Genomic DNA, 21,644 nt, shown 5'->3' on the forward strand with positions numbered 1-21,644 from the left:
GCAGTGAGTTTTTCAGTTTTTCAGTCCAAGGCCTGTACTATCACAGCCTTTATGCAACAGTCTTTCAGTCTTTTGTTTGAGCTCTATGGTTCTAGGCTCACTTTCTAGTGTTTGCTCATGATGTCAACATTCTTTTTATTTATTTCATCAGCTGCACATTCTTTTGATTCACATTTACAGTAAACATCTTTTTAATTATTATATTTGTGTTCTCATTTTGTTGTACATGGATCTTCTATTATCTGTTAGCCTACTGATCAGTTTCATGGCTTCTTGGCTTGTTTCATGAAAATGCAAATGCATTAAAAGTAATGAAGAGTGTAATTATGCTAGTGCTTCTCCCATTACTAAGGGTTTCGGTGGGTCTGTCGAAAGCCAAGATAAACAGACTTCTAATTTCTTTATTCTAGCTTCAGTCTGATATTTGATCTGTATTCAATTCTTAAGTTTAGTCGCTATGTCGTTTGCCTACAAATTTTCCTGTCAATAGGGGAATTGCATACCGTTGCCTCCTGTGCCCTTGATCCTTACCTTGACCTTTCCCTCATCAGAAACAATATCCTTACAGAAATGTTCTCCTAAATAATCCTTAATATTTTGAGCCCTCATGTTTTGATGGTTTTAGTTTTAAAAACATTCTTCCTCTTGAAATTGATGTCTTCAGCTTGTATGATCATTACAGGAACAATTGATGTGAATATCTTGACAATAGCATAAAATATCTAGGAAGTATAAATGCATTTTTACCACGTTGTCCAATACTACTGCCTAAAGCATCTTTAAATGATCGGATTATTCAGCTTTTACTTATCATTGTTGGGAGCATGAAAGCTTGGATGACGGTTACTCTTAAAAAAAAAAAAAAAAAAAAAATTGATGTTGAAAATCCTCCCGAACTGCTGTTTGTTGTTCTCCGCTAAGCAGCTCCTCGACCGCAGAGGACAATTTCTCTCCTTATTTTTCAAGTGGAAGCAATTGCCCTGCGCTTATTAACAAACTATCACTTACTTTTACTTCTGGTTTCGCGTTGCTTCTCTGCAGGAGCTTTTTTCAACCACTGCTTGATTGATTTTTATTGCCTCTTCATCGTGTCTATTGCGCATGTTACTGCTTTGATTTCCCCACTCGAAATTTTGAAATGTCGGTTAGAAAATCCTTCTTAATCTCTACTCCATATATTTTTTTACCCCATGAAGTGATATTTCGTTCTTAAGAATTGGGTCTGCACTTACAAATAGTGATTCTCTGACAAAAGTATTGATAGCACTTCCTCTTTGGGTGAGGTAAGCTAGATTTCTACTTCATTCCTGGAGGGTATTCCGCGAACATTAAAAGATTATTCAATCAGTCGTTCCGTTGTTGTATTAGGCATTTTATCTTGCCAACAGATAGTTAACTTACCTCTCCTTTATGGAATTGAAGTGTGGATGTTGAACATGAATGATTTAAAAGAGATGATGCAACTGTTGCGATGAACTGTTTGAAGAGTGTCTGTGGTGGGGCAAGGAGAATTGAAACGGCGAGAAATTCGGAAATACAGGAGCGGTAAAATGGTTAGTGTTACTGAAAAGATCAATGAATGTGTCTTGAGATGGTTCGGTCGTGTGGAAAAAAAGGAAGATATTAACCTGGTTAAGAAAATTCGGAAATTTTAGGAGGAATGAGAAGGTGGTTATCTATAGCGAGCTGAAGATATGCTGTGTATGTGTTGTGTTTGTGTAGATTTGTATGTGTTAGTAGTCACTACCACATTTATCGTTTAACAAGCTGAATCAACAATATCGTTTAGGAGTTATATAAGAAGTTATAAATTGCGTCAAATACGTATGCACACACACACACACATACACACACACATATATATATATATATATATATATATATATATATATATATATTTATGTATAAATATATATATAATATATATATATGTATAATTTTATATAAATATATGTATATATACTTATACATATATATACAGAATATATATATATATATATATATATATATATATATATATATATATATATATATATATATATATATATATATATATATGTGTGTGTGTGTGTGTGTTAGTGAAGAATCGCTGATGTATAAAGCTGCGAAAAATAACAGCATAGGACAGCTCAGTTCTTTTTAAATTTTCGTTTAAGCTTGTTGGCATCATTGAATTCGAAAGTGAAATGAGAGTTTTTTCATCGTATTTTTTCCCCATCATTTCCCGTATGATCACTCAACTATCTATGATACATTCACTCCTTGGTTTTGTCAGGTTTCTTCGAGACTCATATATGTTCGCTTTTTTCCCCTCTCATTCGTGTTTGGCAATGACAGCCCGCATTGCATTCTTGAATTTGCGTTATTATTCGTCTCGCATCAGTTATCGCGATTCACCTTCCAACCAGGTGATATTATATTCTGAAGTGAGTGATTTTTTATGACGGGTTTTTCCTTCCTTTCTGTTTTTCTACTTTTCTTTTTGCCTTTTATAAGCTCGTAGTCTTGGAGACTTATGGTTCCAGTCAGTGCCTCCGGTGAATGCCAGTCCAGTCCATAGGGAAGTGTTGTGCTCGAGATGTTTCTAGATTTCCTTTACTCGTGTCGTGACTGAGTTTGATCTATTTTTTGTTGGCGTGCAGACGCTTATCTTCACACACGCGTGTGCACAATTACTTGTAGTATTTTTTTTTTTGTCTCACCATACGACTTTTTCCCCTTTTTAAGTGGTTGACGCCAAACTGTATAGCCTTTTAGTTTCTCATTATATCTCTAGAGAAAGGGTTATAGCCCTTTTTCTTTACCTCATCAGTTGCAAGTGCTTATTTACAGCTGAGTGAACTGGTGGGTGGTAAGCCAGGAGCAACCCACGAACCTAACAAAATTGAGGAAGCGCTCCATCAGTGAGTCACGGCGCCATCACTGTGGCTGATTGCACCTTTGCCTTCTAAAATGTCTGTGCATAAACCCAAACCCAGTAACACAAGATTATGTCCTGGTGAATGGCTTTGAATCCCTAACCTGTTACTAATTCGCCCAGACTTCCCGTTGGAAGAGAAACAATTAACAACAAGAGCCTACAGGATATAAAAGGCCAGTCCCCCACAAAATAACAGCGTGTGTTACGATTTTCCATAGCGACCCAATGAGTTATCAAAATCCCAGTTTTATTATTATGTCTGAAGGAGCCATCTGGTGGTGGGAGGTAACACTAAAAGAGGCCCATTTAAAGCTGGGATACTTTTCTTATTAAGTTCAACATGTCGGTAGTTCAGCCGGAACCGTATGCCTTTAAATACACAATTTTATAAAATTTTCCAATAAAGTCAGAATAAAAATTTATATTAGATATGCAATTTTGTCAATTGATTATGAAGCCAGAAAAATCGCAGTCATTTACTAATTGAAATCAGTTACCTTGAAGCGTTTTGTAAGAGACAGTGAAGAACTGATCTGACCTTTTATATGCTGTGATATCAGTATATTGTGAATCAAACCTTAGATTAATGGAAAGAAAAATACTTTATTCTGATTTCGTTATTTATTGCTTTCATAAAAAGAATTTTAGATGTCTTACAAACTGGAAGGCAACGAACACAAATATGACGAAATTCTATCATCAAATTTTCGATTATGTTATGTGGCAATATTTGTAGTTCAAAGGTCAATAAATTGCAACAAAAACTGCAGTAATAATAACAATCTCATTCACGTTCGTAACATTCATAAAGATGCATCTCTGCGAGGAAGAACCTTTTGGTAAAAGAATCACCTTCTCATATATTTACATAAATTTACATATATTTACATAAATTTGCAAACATTTAGATATGTTTATGGTAACTCATGAATGATAACTGACATAACAGGAACGTCTCCTTTATCTAAACTTAAAATGAATAGTATATGATCGTGTAAGATATAAGCTGCATTAAAAGTTTCATATCATACGGTTCGCTAGACATTGTCAGTAGTGCTATGTTCACATAACATTACCTTGTTGTTGCTATAGCTGCTATTTTACAGTATGCGTATATATATATATATATATATATATATATATATATATATATATATATATATATATATATATATATATATATATTATTTATATATATGTGTGTGTGTATATATATATATTATATCTCTCTCTCTCTCTCTCTCTCTATATATATATCTCTCTATATATATATATATATATATATATATATATATATATATATATATATATATGAACTATTTTGCATACTCTTTAATGGGACCGTAACTTGAAATTCGCAGGTGTAGGCTATATGATTTTAAAGTTACTCCACAACACTTGAATATAATAGACCTCTAAAGTTAATAGTCATCATAATTATTGTGCGACTGCCTAGTGAGAGCATCTTGACTGTTCACCCTGTCAGCTTGAATTTTCTGGCTTGCGTTAACACGCTTGTGAGAAATAAGGAATTTTACGCATGAACGAGTTCTTGGTACATTGTTGTAATAAAGAGATGCAAAAATGGTGGGAGATAATAAGATTTATTGTTACTTGATGCTTTTAAATTAAGGAATTGTAACTTAAACAGTGTCTAAATCCATCTCTGGATAAGATTATTTTCTTTCCCAATGATTGTAAAATCCAAACTGCCGTATCTTGTACAGACTAGTACTTCTGTAGCTTCATCGTCGTGAGGCCCGGCGACGTTTGCCAACAATAAGAGATCTGAATAGAATTATACCATTAAGAAATTAAAATGTATAATATATAATCTGTACACTTCACTATGTAAACATAGTGCAAAATCATTTTTGTAATATGTTAATATTAAGGCCATAGTAAGAAAAATTGTACCTTTATCTAAATACAATTGTGGCCAAACCACACTTCACATTACTCTTACTAATACTTAATTATCTAAACTATTCCCTACCATGGTTAGCTAGCTAACTGCCCTCATTCTTCTTTCACCCATCTTACCTATCAGCTGAAAAAAAAAGTTTTGACACTCAAGTTGTCTAGAAGGATCGGTGAACAGGATCATATCCAGAATATTTTCAAAATGTCTTTGGATAACGTTGTCAACGGAATCGTGGAAAAGGGAGGTGCGTTTCCACACAGGACCTTCAATTTTGTTCCGGGATTATCTCGAGCCCTTGTTTACCACTCGTCGATGTTCCATCCGAATGAATCGCCCCTGTGGGAGAGAGGTTATGTAGAAGTTAGTTTCTCTATTCAATGTCTTCTCTCGCGTTCCGAAGAAATCTGTGTTCTTCATATTCTTTAGAAGGGTGTCATTCGTCTTCATTAATAACTTTGCTCTACCCCCAAATTTCAGCATTTTATAATTTAAAAGGAGAGTTACCAAAAAGGGGGATTTTTCCTGTGACATGTGATGTCAATAACCGAATATGTAGGTCAAACAGGATTTACCCTAAATCTAAATATACGCATGTAAGTTCACGTCTTGTAAATGAATTTCTACTTCTCTTGAGTGAAATCATTCATCAGATCAATTCTCTCTCTCTCTCTCTCTCTCTCTCTCTCTCTCTCTCTCTCTCTCTCTCTCTCTCTCTCTCTCAGGAAGACATTAGAAAAAAATGGCAAGCGGTAAAACTGGAATTAATAACCTAATTTATGATTTTAATTTCTTTGCATCTGTAAGCGACTTGATGAAGCCGAAAAGCTAAAGATCTCAAAAACAAGTCACAAAATGCACTTACCATTCGATACCGAAACCACAGCTCAGCTTCCCAACAGCGAGTTTTGTCAGCAGCTGCTCGTCCTTGAGTGTAGGAGGTTTGCAGATACTCGGAAACACGACGGACCTGTAGACTTTGACGTCTGCCATTCGGAAGAGAAGCTCTGCAATGCCGTGGAATTCCAGCATTGCTTTGGGGAAGTAGATCTGGTGGTATTCGCTGCCGTGGAGAAATGAAAGAATGGTATTAAAAGAAGAGTTGGGGCAAAGAAAATTGGCAGTATTGCACGACTGAGTTAAAAAAAAAAAGTTCATAAATTAATCGTTGTAATCTCAGCTTCAGTGTCCATTTGAAAAATTATTTAAACCTTAGTTCTGGTAGGTATTTAGATGAACTTAAATGTTCATATATATATATATATATATATATATATATATATATATATATATATATATATATATATATATATATATATATATATATATATATAGTACATACTATATATATATATATATATATATGTGTGTGTTTATGTGTGTGTTTGTGTGTGGGGATGGGGTGTATGGATTCAGTGTGCATATGTGACTGTGTAAGCATTTTCCTCATATCTGCATTTAATCCTATAGAGAAATTGTTATTATATATCAATAACAAGAGCTAGTGCTTCTATGATAGCTTTTATCTTATGAGTTTCAAGTCTTTTTAGAACTTAGGGTACCAATTATCCTCCTATCATTTTTGCATAAAATTTTAAATGTAGCGAGACGATGACATGATTTACACCTAACCTCTGATCAGTTGGCATCAGCTTCTTGATAATACTCGCTGCTGAGAAGATGTTCCGCCGTGTCTCCACGTTCAGGAGGTAGAGCCAAGGCATTTTTAGACCTGTCAGCGAAGTGAGGTTCTCGTAGGAAATTTGACTGTTGAAGCATAGAACTGGAAAGACACAGGAGAACGCTAACGAGATCTACAGAATGCCAAGTTATTTTGCGTTGAAAATCAGTAGGGTAAGATTCTCATTTGATGCTGTTCAAAGCGTGAACATTGAATGGAAGTGTTTTGATTGACAGTCACCAGCACAACTTACCTTTTTTTAAATCTCATTAAATACAGATGATTAAGCTAAGGGGCGTTTTGATTTTTGGCATCATTTTTATTTTGTTTTATAAATGCAGGATATTTTCCCATGGTATGATGCTTGTTTATACAGAACAGTGCTGGTGTAAGTTTCAACAAAAGAAGTCTGCAGCTTTCGTGTGAACAGTAACCATGTATTTAGCCTAAGCTCACAAAAACTTTGCTTTTGACCTATATCCTTTTAAGTTTGTTATTAAAAGATCCATTGATAATAGGCAGCGTTGTCAGATTCATAGACTGTTCCGTAAATAAAGCAATTCTCTGTACCATAATGTATGATGGTCATAGTTTTGGAACCCATGTCGGTCGTTTCAGTTGGCTTTTGAAAACCCGCAGTGATTCCGACGAAGGTTTCAGTCACTGTAGTGGACTGACTGAAATTTCCGCCATCCGTAACCAATTAACAGACTATAAACGTTCTGTTAGTTAGTCTGATTTGAAGATTCGAGCTCTGTTCCTTTCCACAGTGTCTAATAGACCATTCCTGTCTTGTGTTTTAACCACCAGGTAAACTATGAGTAGTGTTTAGGCGTTATCTTGACCTTTCTACGCAAGTTACGTGGCTGTTGTTCACGCTTTTGTGACTTCAGTGAATTCTTGTGTCTTAAAACAAATTTTCTGTTATTTTCCAGTTTATTTGCATATCAATATGTGATATATATATATATATATATATATATATATATATATATATATATATATATATATATATAATTATGTATATGTGTGTTGTCATGTGTTTATAGACTCTTCAATTTTTAGGCGCTTTTTACATATATTAATTTTCGTAGAATATTAATGTTTTTTTAATAGGGAGTTACTTTAGTTTTTAATTCCATTTCCCTTTAATTTTTATATGTTTTATTCCCTTAGGTCTTTTTTATTTGATATAGTATCATCTTTAGTTTCATTTTTATATCTATGTTATATCTATCTATATATCTATCTATCTATATATATATAATTATAATTGTATATTATATAAATGCATATATTGTATATATATAATATATATATATATATATATATATATATATATATATATATATATATATGAATTATAATATATATATAAATGCATATATATATATATATATATATATATATATATATATATATATATATATATATATATATATACATACATATATATATATATTTCTATTTGCTAGAAATAAAGACATATAAAATACTTCAGTTTGGTAACGAACATCGTTAACTACAAACGGGGAGTTATTACAAAAGTCAAGGAACATGCAAAAGCCGAAACGCCCAAAAACCCAGAAATGAGGAGGAAAAAGGGGCGGGGAAGTGGGCCAATTTACAATCTGTTGCATCAAGTAGCAGTTATGTTACACTGTACTCAGTTTGTTTTAATTGTTTATAAATTTATTGCCCTTGGACCCCTCACATCTTGGAGGCTTTTCCTACGTGGGGAAAGAAACCAAGAAGTTACTCACCAAGGACGTCCACGTTCGAGTCTGACAGCAGCAGACGCTTGACTGAAGCGAAGCTTTTGGAGCTGACCATCCCTGCATACAGGTATCGAACTGACGTCGGGAAAGTCATTTCTGATGTTACCGGCCCCATGTACCGCTGCACTGCACACCTTTTGCTAATAAAGACGGGAATAATCCAAAGAGGAATAATGGGATTTCATTTAGTATCATCAGGTTTGATTTAATATCATCATTCTGCTAAACTTCTGTCATTAGATAACTGCAAGTAGCAATCAGTGGCGAATGTAAAGAAAGAACTCATACTAGATGGAAAGAACAGATCACAATTTGGGCTTCCCCTGACCTACCTTTTAAAAACATTTCCTATTGCTTTCTCTAAATTCGGGTCAATTATGAGGTTCTTAAAATAATGGCGAAGCTTCATCACCGCGATGCGTAGCTGGAGCCTGTTTATCTGGTTTATTAGTTCAGCTAAGCCTTGGAATTCCTCGAAGACTTCGATATTGATGTAAACATCTCTTGCATTTTGGATCGGAGGTGCGAGTGCTTTCAGTAAAGTGGTGTAAGCAACCACGGAAGAATCGTTGATCAGAACTTCGCCTTCAAGAATTCCTCTCTGTCTGCTTATGAACTCGGCAACGAATGCGTCGCACTTCACAGAATTCAGGATAGTGACCCATGAGCCCGATTCTTTGATCCCTGTACCTTTTAAAAGATAAAGCACTTCCAACTTGACTTCGTTATCGATGGCACTGTTCTGAATGTAAAACATTCCTAGCAGAATGATAAAAGTATTCTGGAACTGTAACATTGATGATATCGGTGCCCCGTGTATCTTTTCTAAGATATTTCTTATTTTTCTTGATTTTTCTAGTCCTGGTATAACATTTCGGTCACTAACATATGAAAACCTTGAATTTCTCTCAGAATATAATGATGAATATGTTTTACGTTTATCCAAAAGAGCACAGCTATCACTTTTGTTGCTCTTGTCTTGCAGTACTTGGGATAAGTACTCCGTAAGACTCTGTGGTACATTGTGCTCTAAAAGGAGTGCCCTCATAGCACTTTGAACCTGATCAACATTAAACTGCTGAGGTGCCGGAATATCATGTCGAATGGGAACAGTTTTTGGCCTTTCCGCTATGATTTTCAGCATGTCTTGACTCAGGCAAAGAGGGACGGCATTTCGAGACAGAATTACGCTAACTGCTTGGGTGACATTCTGGATATCAGTGGTTTCATAACCTTGAGTTATCACAGTCAGTAGGAAATGGGCAGCAAGAATGTCTTGCATACCTTTGTATGGAAAACTGTAGAAGATTTGGGAACCGACAGATTCCTCCTTAAGAAATGAACTTACCATCTTTTCAATTGGAACCATAGTGTGCTGACATTTACTCTTGAGCCTTTGGTAAGCCTCTCTTAATAAATAAGTTTCATTTCTTGTGAGACTCAAAGCTGACTCCTTCCCTAGTCTGTATATGAAGGTACTGACTATTTTCTCTAACTCTGAATCATGCAAATGATGCGTTCCCTAAAGTTCCTCAAACGATCCATGAGTTTTGAGAGGTGCAGTCTGAATAATTGGTTGTAAAGCTCAGGCGTTGAGCAAGTGACGTTGCCATCAAAATGATTCAGAGCCCAAAGAATAATCATTAAAGTTAAGTTGTAGGGAATCCTCCATATATCACCAAGATTATGCCTCGTCTTCCGTAGGTACTCAAGAAGTTTTTTCAAGTCCTGTGGTTCTGGATATTCATTTTTTATCAGAGCATAGTAATTGTACACAAAACCTTCTATTTGATGAAGCTCTATACCCAAGAGCATAATATGCTTTGTTTCTATGTGGAGAGACTTGGCACAGTGATAATAGTATTCCACTTTTTCCGGCCTTGTTGTTACGATGACTGTTATTCTAAAATCCTTTTTCAAGTGAAGTATTTCCTCAAATAAGGAAGTTGATGCTTCGTTCAGTTCATCAAGACCATCGAGAATGACCAGGATTTGTTGAGCCAAAGCAGCAAATTTGAGATGTTGATCGTTAAAGTTCCTTGAAACATTGGGCATGAAGTGTTTTAGCAGATCCAGGAAAGATCGTATAGTGGGGTTTCTGCATTCCGCATGCAGCACCAGGTCCTCACTGCTGGTATGCTCCATGTTACCCTCTATCTTTGAAGTCCAGTCGCTTATCATTTTCCTTACAAGTGTTGTTTTACCAACGCCCATAACCCCTTCAATCAAAATGACAGAATCCGTTATAGTACCATTTGCTCCTTGCAAAATATTCTTGTAAGACACTTGCCCTGACCGCGAAGAGTCATTTCTAGTCTGGATAACCACATCTGAAAATATGTCACTTACTCGAAACTTTATGTGCATGAGATGATTGACTGGAGTAGTTATGGTGTCACCCCGCTTCATGTACTGATATCGCACGTCTTCGTAACCATGTTCGTGAACGTACTGGCTCTGCATTGGAAACAGGAGTTGTTTTCTGTACTCATCGAAGTCCTGTGGTGTCAGATTACCGTGCAAGTATCCTTGTATGCTGTCACTCACGTGAGCAATTTCTCGGTCAACCACACTGGGGGAGATCCCATACTGGTGTTTGGCAAAAGTCAAAAGTTTAGTTAAAATATGTCGAAGTTCATCTGCTTGGGATAGCAAATCGCTATAGTTGCATTCCAATTCATCATGAGCCATTGAATTTCTCTTATTCTTTAAAAGCACTATAATCGATTCAATACTATCTCTCCCTTCTTTCCACTTTTCATCGCCATCTACAGCCAGGCCATGGCATCCTTTCCGGAAACACTGACATAAAAGCGTGACATCAAAGGACTGTCCCGTATTGTCCTTACGTAGTTTGTCGAATTGTTCCCTATAAAAACCTCTCTTGAAAGCGCACTTAGAAATCCCCTTTGACTGATACCAATCAAGCAGTGATGTACTGGACGGTAAAGCGGGGATGCTGTGTCTGAACACGAATCTCAAAACTCCGGTTATCACTTTCGCATAGATGCATCTAAGTCGCATGAGATTTGTTTCCTCCGCGCTGAAGGTGGGCGGCTCAGAACAGCAACGTGCCATCACACCCTCTTGTTTGGAAGAAGCTGGAAATACAAAGTAAAAAAAAAACATATATATATATACACATATATATTTATTTCTATGTATTTATAACTATATTTATACTTACAGCACTTACAGTTTGCTAACATGGCTGGGTCCAGAGAAGAAAATGAAACTCATTGGCACCCCTCATAATTATACTGCTGAATCGTGTAGAGAAAACGTCCACAGCAGCAAATGCTTCACACGGCTACATTTAATGCTCACCAGCATCCCGTCAAACCTCCCCTACACACACTACGGTATTTTCCAGCTTGCACTCACTTTCTTTCCAGTGCCGCGCCAACTTCAACTGTCTAGCACTTTTTAGTTCTTTCTCTCCAATTTCTCTTCATTTTTTTCTCCAACCTATTGTTCTTCATTCTCTCCACATGACCAAACCATCTCAAAATGCTTTGATCACCATTTAAGTGCATTAAGAGTTTTACTCCTTCTACATAACTCCACATTTTTTTATCTTCATTTCTTTTTTAGGGCACATATACTATGCACATAATTCATCGTAAAAATGTTTAGACTTTCATTTATTTCATTCAGATTGAAATATCCACACATTACTTCAGTACAGGACAGTTGGTTCAATGGTCCCTTTACGCATTCCCACCTCTGCTCTCAAACACAATCCGCCTGTTCTGTAACTCATCTCTTCTTTCATCCTACAGTCATCAATTATATCAAATTCCGGTAGGAAAGAACCGCTTCCATTCTTCCACCATCTGGAATAACAGTCATCCTGGCTTCCATTTACCCTCATATCCTTACTCTTTCTCACGGTTATTTTCTCGTGAACATTTTCAAACTCTTTCACTTGATCTCACCACACAACCTTGCACCCTGATATGCTGCCTGTATGTGACGTCTCTCATCACTCCGACAGTGAAGATATTACGTAGGCATATGCGTGCGCTTAGAAACATTATACAGTATGTAAAATTGCTCGCATACGTATTATGATAATTTATTGATATTGTATAAGACAAGTTATACTGAGCATATTCTTAAAAAAATTCATGTACCTGCAAGTATGTGTCCGTAATACCGAAAATGATCTTCCACTGAAACACTGGAGGTCGCCCGACCAAACGACAGAGGTTATTATTATTATTATTATTATTATTATTATTATTATTATTATTATTATTCAGAAGGTGAACCCTATTCACATGGAAGAAATCCACATGGGCCATTGACTCGAAATTCAAGCTTCCAGAGAATATTGTGATCATTAGAAGGAAGTAACGGAAAGTAATAGAAAAAACAAAAAGAACAGATCAGGCATTAAAAAAGAAAATCAAGATTAACAAACTAATAGATAGATAAAAATGTAAGTAAACTTCAAGGAGAATTGTTTTAGGGTAGTAGTAATCTTCGCTTGAACTTTTGAGGTTCCAGTTGCGCAACATCCTCAGGGAAGTGTCATAAAGTAACGCGTATTGGTATGCGTAGAAAATGTACTGATTATACACATGAATGCATATTTTCTTCTCACGTAACACCTGATGTTTACTCGCCTGTTCCTTGCTTGGTTGTCGTTATGCGAAGGAATCGAGTAAGGATTTGTCGAGTATGTGTGAAAGAAATTATTCCCAGTGTTTTCAGCTTTCTGAAGAAAACTATTGTGCCAGCTTTGTCTGTCCGTCCCCGTCCGCACTTTATTCTGTCCGCCCTCAGATCTTAAAAACTACTAAGACTAGAGGGCTGCAAATTGGTATGTTGATCATCCATCCTCCAATCATCAGACATACCAAATTGCAGCCCTCTAGCCTCAGTAGTTTTTATTTTATTTATGGTTAAAGTTAGCCAGAATCGTGCTTCTGGCAACGATATAGGACATGCCACCACCGGGCCGTGGCTAAAGTTTCATGGACCGCGGCTCGTACAGCATTATACGGAGATCACCGAAAGATAGATCTATTTTCGGTGGCCTTGATTATACGTTGTAGCGGCTGTACAGAAAACTCGATTTCGCCGAAGAAACTTCGGCGCATTTTTTACTTGTTTTTTTCTGAATTCCATTAAGGATAATCTGACTTTCAAAAGTTCTAACTTTTACGAAAGCTGTTGAGTATCATCTGATATATATTTAATGAATTGTCGCCTCTGATTTATTTTTTTGCATTACGTGTTACGAGTACATAGACTTATATGCTGTACGCCCCGACTCAAATGTACGAGTATATGTAAGGACTGTATTGATACCAGCCAATGAGAATAGAAACGCGCGAGATTCATGAGGAAACTCTGCCTGATAGGATAGACACCCCATGCATTTAATTTTATAACAACGTGAACATAATTTTATTTCAAGAGCTCTACCAAAATCATCCAAATACACATGTATCTCCTTATAAACAGGCCAAATTCAATAGAAGAGACTGTGTCTTCCCTAGTCGAACTTCGACGGCTTGGTCCAAAGTCACCTGGATTCAAACAGAAATAACTCAGCCTTGTCTCAGTAAGTCTAAGTTAGAATTTCCAATATTTAGATGTAATGAACTGCTAATATTCCATAACTGTATAATGATTAACAACTGCTAACCAACCCTAAGAGAAAAAAAGGTCTAAATGCTTCAAAGGGCCTTAAAGGACTTTGGTTGAAGGTCCTGTTATCTTGAGCCAAGTCTGCCTATGGTTATAGCAACATTAAAAAGATGTTAGGTAATCTTGCCAGTTGGGTGGGGGGAGGGGCAAGGGGGTGGCTGTGTACTAGATGAGTCGGATGGATTTTCCCTATTATTTTTGTAAACTACGAAAATGATAGACCAATATCAGTCCTTCAGATCCACGCAAAGGTTGCTGTAAAACAAAGTTTTAAGCCTTTATGTAAATACCATGAATCTGGACAAGTGTTTCTCAACAGGCAGTACACAGATTAAAAAAAAAGATCTGAGTTGCCATTATAAATCTAACAAGTCATTTCCGTTGTCGATAGTTTTCTAGGAAACCTGGCGCTTTGGAACCTTTCTTATTTTTTTTTATCTTCTTGAATTATAAAATCAAAGGAGCCAATGACAATAAAAGAATTTCCTCGTAACGTCTGCGTAAAAACTAGAAAGATAAATCTACCTAACAACATGTTAAATAAAAACATCACGTATCACATTGTAGTGAAATAAAACCCAAAGGGCAAATTGTAACAGTAAAATAAAAAAAGTGGTTTGTTCCGGAACTGATATTTAAGAATGAGCACGGCTTTGGGCACTATGGTGCACGACACATAGGCTATTTGATCAACCTTTTGCGGGAGGTTTAGGGGCGCACCTTCAGAAAACTTCAGCTGAGATTTGCCATTTGATTAGCTATTAATTTACAACCCTAATGTTACTTATTTGATGTTATCAGAGGAAAAATTAATTCTGTGAACCTAAAAAGTCAAACGTAGTATAGGGTCTTTAGTTTTACACACACGTGCGTATATATATATATATATATATATATATATATATATATATATATATATATATATATATATATATATATATATATATATATGTATATATATATAATATATATACATACATATGTTGGAGGGCTGATTTAATCCTAACATTTGGCTTAGAAAGATATGGACTCTAGCTATATATATATATATATATATATATATATATATATATATATATATATATATATATATATATATATATATATATATATATATATAGAATTGTATGCTGGAGTCCTTCAAATCTTTCAAAGCTAAACCGCTGAGATGGAATCAGCACTGAAATTTCCCTCGGGGCTAAATGACTTATATCCTAATATGTCCATCATTTACAAAAGAAATAAGGGGAGCTATTAGGCTGTAATGTTTGATCCCACAGCAATTCAAGACGAGAATCCGTCGCTGAAGATGACGAGGACGACGAACTCCATTTCAATCAGATGAATGACACATTTATGCTAATATCGCGCTGTTAATTATTCTACTCGTTCATGCCATCGAGCATATCTTCCGGTCTTTTGTCCCTTGAATGTCAGCCGAATTGACCCTCGTCAAGCGGACGTGTTCGTCATCAACTGTTCTTAAAATGAGCATTTAAAGGTTATCTAGTCTGACGGACGATTGGAAGAAGAGGATAACGTAAGATTGAAAACATGAAATACAATTCTGTTGGCCTTTCTTCTAGAATTTTAGAGCCCGGTGTCTATAAAAGAAGGTAAATTGTTCTAGAATTTTAAACCGAAAGATAAATAAGAAGATAAAATAGAATGATTCATGTTTTTAAAGTCTTCGAGAACAGTGAAACAAATAAAAAAAAAACGGTGAATCATCTAGATCCTAAAACTGCTGTGATTCAGCCTCATAAAGGTCACTTCATTTGGTATTTTTTTACGGAAAGTGAATAGCATTGTCAAGTTCCCAGAGTAAACTTTAATTACAAGAGCTTCTTAATTAACGGAGTCAGAACAGCAGGCAGACCTATTTAAACAATTACTCTGATCCGTATATATTGCCAAGGTTGTCTCTGAAGTAAACATTTTGATGTAAAAGTTAGGAAATTGCAGCATTTACCCCTTTTTCGTTAGAAAGAACGGGTTTACGAAGATGAAACCCCGTTCTTTCTAACATTTCTACCATACAATCAGTCCATTGCGTTTTAGGTCTTCATTTTGACTAGTCTGTTTTCTTCTGTATTCTGTGCATCAGCTATCAGCCGTAATGAATAAACAGAACAACTGTGAAAGATTAAGCGGTAAATAAATAAAAGGGACTGAAAAATGTCCGCGAATTTCTGATACAAAGATTCGAACTTAAAATCTGATTCCGAAGTCTCAATATCCATGCTCAAGTTTCGTTTATATACAAAGGCTGAGAGAATGATGAAAGCGTTCTGCATAATATTACTTAGTAAGTTATCTACTTCAAATTCTAATAAATTGGCGGTTTTGGTGAATTTTTTTTTTTTTTCTATCATGCTATTTCCTGCTCTGTTTTACCAGAAAAAATAAACATCCCGTGACTTCAGTGGTTTGTTGCCCTTTAAGCTCTTACTCGGATGCGGAAATATCCTAAAAGGTTAATATCAGAGAAGGAAATGAGGTTATCCGCTGTGTGGAGTCATAGTAGGAAATACGTAAAAGCGGCTGCACGCGCGCGCGCACACGCACACACGCACATTTATATACATATATATGTATATATATATATACATATATATATGTTTTTATAAATATTCTGCTGTTCGCCCTCTATGCATTTTATTGTAGAAAAAATAACGCAAACAAAGGCAAGAATACGTCTCTGTCTATGCTAAGGGCTGCTTCGCGGGCAGAGATAGGCTGGGTGCATTTTAAAAAAATAACGTCTTTAGCAGGACTAGTTAGCATTAGGGGCCTAAACCAATAGGGAGGGTTTCACCAAGTAACCTCTAGTAAAGGTGGTCTTTTCCCCTATTCTATGTATCGGCGATGGTTGTCCAAATTTCTGACTGTCCCGAGGCATAAAGACATACTGATGCGAAAACAGCCGCCCTGTTTTGACCGAAAGAGGTCAGAGAGAGACCTGCCGTCGCAGAAGGCGGACGCGTGAGGTGTAACTTGTACTTGCCCTCTTACTGTTTCATTGATATTAGTGTGCTTAGACGACGACTATTTTCAAGACTTCCGATCGTCCGTTGTATGCGCAAACAACCCATGTCAACGGTAAGTTCCTTGTTTTCCCTCTTCGCCACCATCTACGGTATCGGTATAAACAATTTACTTTTATGAAGTCTAGTGTAAGAATAATTAATATTGCTTAACGACCGTGTAAACTATTCCCATGCAGTAAATAGGGATTAGGGAAGGTTAAGTAAGTAATTTTCAGCATTTCAGGCAGCCTTGTGTCTTGATCCCATTGTTTGGAAGAGAAATAGCCTTTACCAGTACTAAATATCGCACGATATATAGTAGTACAGACATCCGTTGTGTTAAAACTTTACGTGAAGCAAAGGGAAAATTGACTGTGTCCGACGTGGGCGATAGTTCATGAAATTTCCTCGCTAACTACACATTCTTTCTTTGTTGGGACCAATCGGGAAGTAAGGTGGGGGTTAATGTAATTCATGTGCTAAAGGGTAACCCTTTATCCCTTGTATTGTGGTTCCCCGGCTGACGGCCTTATTCCATTAAGTAGTTGTCTGTCTTTGAGGTTAACTTTTAGCTTTAAATGACATGTTACGTGTGTCCTTGGCAACTGAGGGCCTCATACATTACGTTACTTAATTAATAAACTCATCAGCCAAGCCTCTCCACACAATATATATATATATATATATATATATAATTAATAAATATATATACATATATATATATATCAATATATATATATATATATATAATATATATATATATATATATATATATATATATATATATATATATATATATATATATATATATATATATATATATATATATATATATATATATATATATATCTATATATATATATATATATATATATATATATATATATATATATATATATATATATCGAAAATACTTTTAAACGTTGAAACCATAAAATATCGAGTTTCTGTGCTGTTGAAACACTTAGAATATGGACAGGCGGAAAGTTACAATGGTATACAAAAAACATGAAGGTGTGGCCTTAGATTGGCGTTTCAAGAAACGCCACCTTTAACATCGGAGGCCCAAGGCCACACCTTCATGTTTTTGATATATACCATTGTAACTTTCCCCACCTGTCCATATTCTACCAGTGAACAGGGGCACAGAAACAAGTGCCCGAAATATATGGTTTCAACGTTTAAATAGTGTTTTATGGGCCTTCTTATTTTCATATTACACTGTAGTATTACAGGAAAAGACATTCATATATATATATATATATATATATACATATATACATATATATATATATATATATATATATATATATATATATATATATATATATATATATATATATATCAAAACATTAAAATACAAAAGTCATTTAATATCCGATTCGCTGTTTTTAGGAAATTATACCGAAGGGTCGAATCCGCTAGGTGACGAACCACCTATCAGTCATAATTCCCCCACGGTATTGTTTCCGAGGTAGAGGGAATTGGATATTAAACGACATTTGTATTTTAATGTTTGTGAATAAATAATACATGAACATCACTCTCACTGTACTTTAGCAATAACACACGATCAAATTGAATTATATATACGGCCCCGTACCCTGGCCAGGATTTGAACCTATGCTTTTTTTTGGGTAGGATGTAGATGACAGCAACCATAATCACTTTAGGGATGGCTTAACGTTTATGATCACTGCTACCCTATCTCAAATCTAGAAATGCAAGGTTCGTATCCTGGACAGGGTAGACGAATTTAACTATGAACTATATAATTCCATTTGGACATACGTTTTTCCCAAGGTAAAAGTAATTCGATATTAACGGGGTGATGGTGTTTAAATGGATAGAAATGTCATGTATAAAATTTGCAAACCACGATATATAGTTGAAAAGTTAGCTTGTTTACGCAAGACCAACACGTACGTCTGTCAGTGGGCACCTGAACACCATCCGAGTTGAAGTTTTATTAAACAGAAAACGTATTCAACCCTAATTTTTTTTCCACCATCTTAACAACAGAGACGCGTTTAGGAACATTCATCGTCATCGAAGAAATAGTATCTCTGCTAATCTAAATGGCTCGAAAATAATGACATTCTTAATATACGCCTGATGGCCATACATACTGTATAGATATATAAGCATTATTGCTCTTTATGACCAAATAGATTCAGTAATCGCTCCATACCTGAAATCACAATGTCTTCAAGTACTTTTCAGATCATGAAAAGTATTTGATCCTGGAAAATTGACAGCCATGACCCTTCAATGGTTACTGTTGAAACTGCTTGTCATGACGATATTTCATGCCCACTATTTTTAGTCCGTGATGATGAACCAAGTATTACGGCAGAATGAAACAATATCTTCAGTCGCTGTCGATGTCTTAATTTTCATCAACACATATCATGAATTTATAGATTCTTCTTCTTCTGAGCTTAATACCTACTCGGGATCGATGGTTTTATACTTAAGACGCGCAAGAACGAGTATGGCAATACGAAATCACAAATATGTTATGGTGAGTGGTTGGGACTAATTACTACATCGAGCAGTAATGCTCAAGTTTGGTGTACAAACTGGTCAAAACGGATTTAAAATGAACTACTTCCATAGCTTAACTTTATACATTTTAGGAAATACTCTTAGGCTTATGCTTAGAGGAGAAGAAGAAAAAGCCTTGCCTACACTAAAATACAAAAATTCACAGCTGGAATTATGTATTTGCTTGAGTAGCACTATTTTCTAAAATATTCTTGGTGTAGTCAAGAAACTTGTGTCAGCCACTTAGGGATTTAAAAAGAATATGCAGCCTGCTGCCAATGGGAGTTACAGTAATTTATTAAACTTTGGTGTAAATGAGATGATAAACGGAAAAAAAATATCAATACATTTTATAGGACTGGCATGACGGGCACTCATGTAAAAGAAAGCCACCTTGATACTTTGGAAGGGAGTGATAGTTGTCGAAACACGGATATAGCTTATATTACATTTCACGAAATGAAGGCTATCGATTCCTTTTAAAAAGGTTGGCTTTAAATATCAGTCTCATTATCTGCAGCAATACGTGGATATCTAACCAATGAAATGATATTTGAATTACAAAAAGATCTTACCGTTCAAGATGAGGTTAGAGGGGTCGCTCCTTCGTCGGATCTAAGAACGTTCTGCTGCTAGTTAGCTTGGAAAACTAGTGTGAACCCCTAGTGATATGCATTTCCTGTGCGCGTGTGTGTGCGTGTATGTGTGTGTGTGTGCGCGAGCGTCTCTGCTTCTGAAATGAAGTACAGCTAATGCCCCAGGTCCTTCATGGCACCTATTGATCTTTTACTGTAGCTAGGAAACGGATTAGGATGAATTTGCACCTTAAAACATTCTTACAGGCACATACTTTATATATACATATATACTGTATATAATACATATATGTGTATGTGTGTCACTAAAATGTTCTTCTAATACAGGGTGAGTTTAAAAACCCAAGACGAGCGTTACTGCCACATCCTCAAGAGCTGTATAAAGGATGATTCTCATGTGCAGGAAACATCCGCGCATACTATATACAAGGGTCATCAGCAAAGCACAGGCATCCTTACTGACACAGACCAGACTTATCTCATTGCCCTCATTACATCTATTCCTACATACACTTCTGTGTCTAACCCTCGTTTACACCAAACCCATAACTTTCACGTCAGTAATTCTAGCACAAGCTTCTCTTTAATTATAATAACTCCCAAGCACTTTCAACGAATTACCATCTGTACCATATAAATGGCTTCTCGATTAATTCCTTTCAAACAGTAAGGTTTTTTTGTTTATTTATTTATTTATTTATTTTTTGTTCACGGCCCCTACGCCGCGTTCAACTTTTTACCATTTCTTTCAGTCATCTTGCACTTCTGTTTCATAAGTTTATACACGAAACATCTCCTTTTTCTAATTCCTCGTTGCTCTTCTCCTATCAGTCCTTCTGTTGTCTGTCGTACTTTATCAATAAAAATCATACCATTCACTTTTCCATGCGTACTTAGTAATGTTAAAGACGTACAGATCTTAGAGCCGCCTCTGCCAGCTTTCCAGTTATACGAAGGAACAATTAGTTACCGTGCCTATGCTTTTAAAACCTTTCTCTCATGTGTACACCCTTAATGGCCACTCATTTCCTCTGTCAACATCATGTTACATCATCTCACTGTAATGTCCATATTGAGAGCCTTTCACACTTCCGAACTCAAACCCGCAAATTGTGCCAGTCCCTGGATCCTTGGATCTTCCAGCAGTGACGATGTTTGTAATCACAAGAGTGGATGTCAGGGTGGGTCTCTCTCTCTCTCTCTCTCTCTCTCTCTCTCTCAGGAGCTGGGGGATTCAAGGTGAAGCATCCTGACCGGTGAATTTTATTTATCTCAATTTCTCTGAACTGTAAAAAAATTACCATCTGGATTTACGCGCTCTCTCTCTCTCTCTCTCTCTCTCATCTAGTTACACTGAGCAGAATTGTTCAGCTCGATTCTAAGACCTTCTATTAGTCTCTAAATAATAAGCATCCATTTTATTGGTTCTTTATTAACACTCGCTTTTAAAAGGGGAGAACTCTCCCGTTAACATCTATCGCAGTAGTTTTCATTATTATAAATCACCAGTT

General features: G+C 35.8%; 2 protein-coding genes across 2 annotated transcripts in view; both read right to left on the reverse strand.

Annotated features, from left to right (window-relative positions):
- Window positions 1-609, reverse strand: part of LOC136837912 (AT-rich interactive domain-containing protein 1A-like) — a 51,526-nt gene extending 50,917 nt beyond the window's left edge. Inside the window, exon 1 of the mRNA XM_067102786.1 lies at window positions 532-609. Within this exon, the coding sequence (XP_066958887.1) occupies window positions 532-609 (78 nt within the window). The remainder of the gene's footprint in view (window positions 1-531) is intronic.
- Window positions 610-4,204: 3,595 nt separating this feature from the next.
- On the reverse strand, window positions 4,205-20,241 carry LOC136838367 (uncharacterized). Its single transcript, XM_067103276.1, is given in 7 exon segments — window positions 4,205-5,180; window positions 5,707-5,904; window positions 6,474-6,624; window positions 8,286-8,440; window positions 8,633-9,794; window positions 9,797-11,401; window positions 20,113-20,241. Coding segments are annotated over 6 exon segments (3,285 nt in total). The 5' UTR covers window positions 11,379-11,401; window positions 20,113-20,241; the 3' UTR covers window positions 4,205-5,143.
- Window positions 20,242-21,644: the final 1,403 nt, after the last annotated feature.

Source organism: Macrobrachium rosenbergii, chromosome 4 (genome assembly GCF_040412425.1).
Source record: "Macrobrachium rosenbergii isolate ZJJX-2024 chromosome 4, ASM4041242v1, whole genome shotgun sequence".
Taxonomy (NCBI): domain Eukaryota; kingdom Metazoa; phylum Arthropoda; class Malacostraca; order Decapoda; family Palaemonidae; genus Macrobrachium; species Macrobrachium rosenbergii.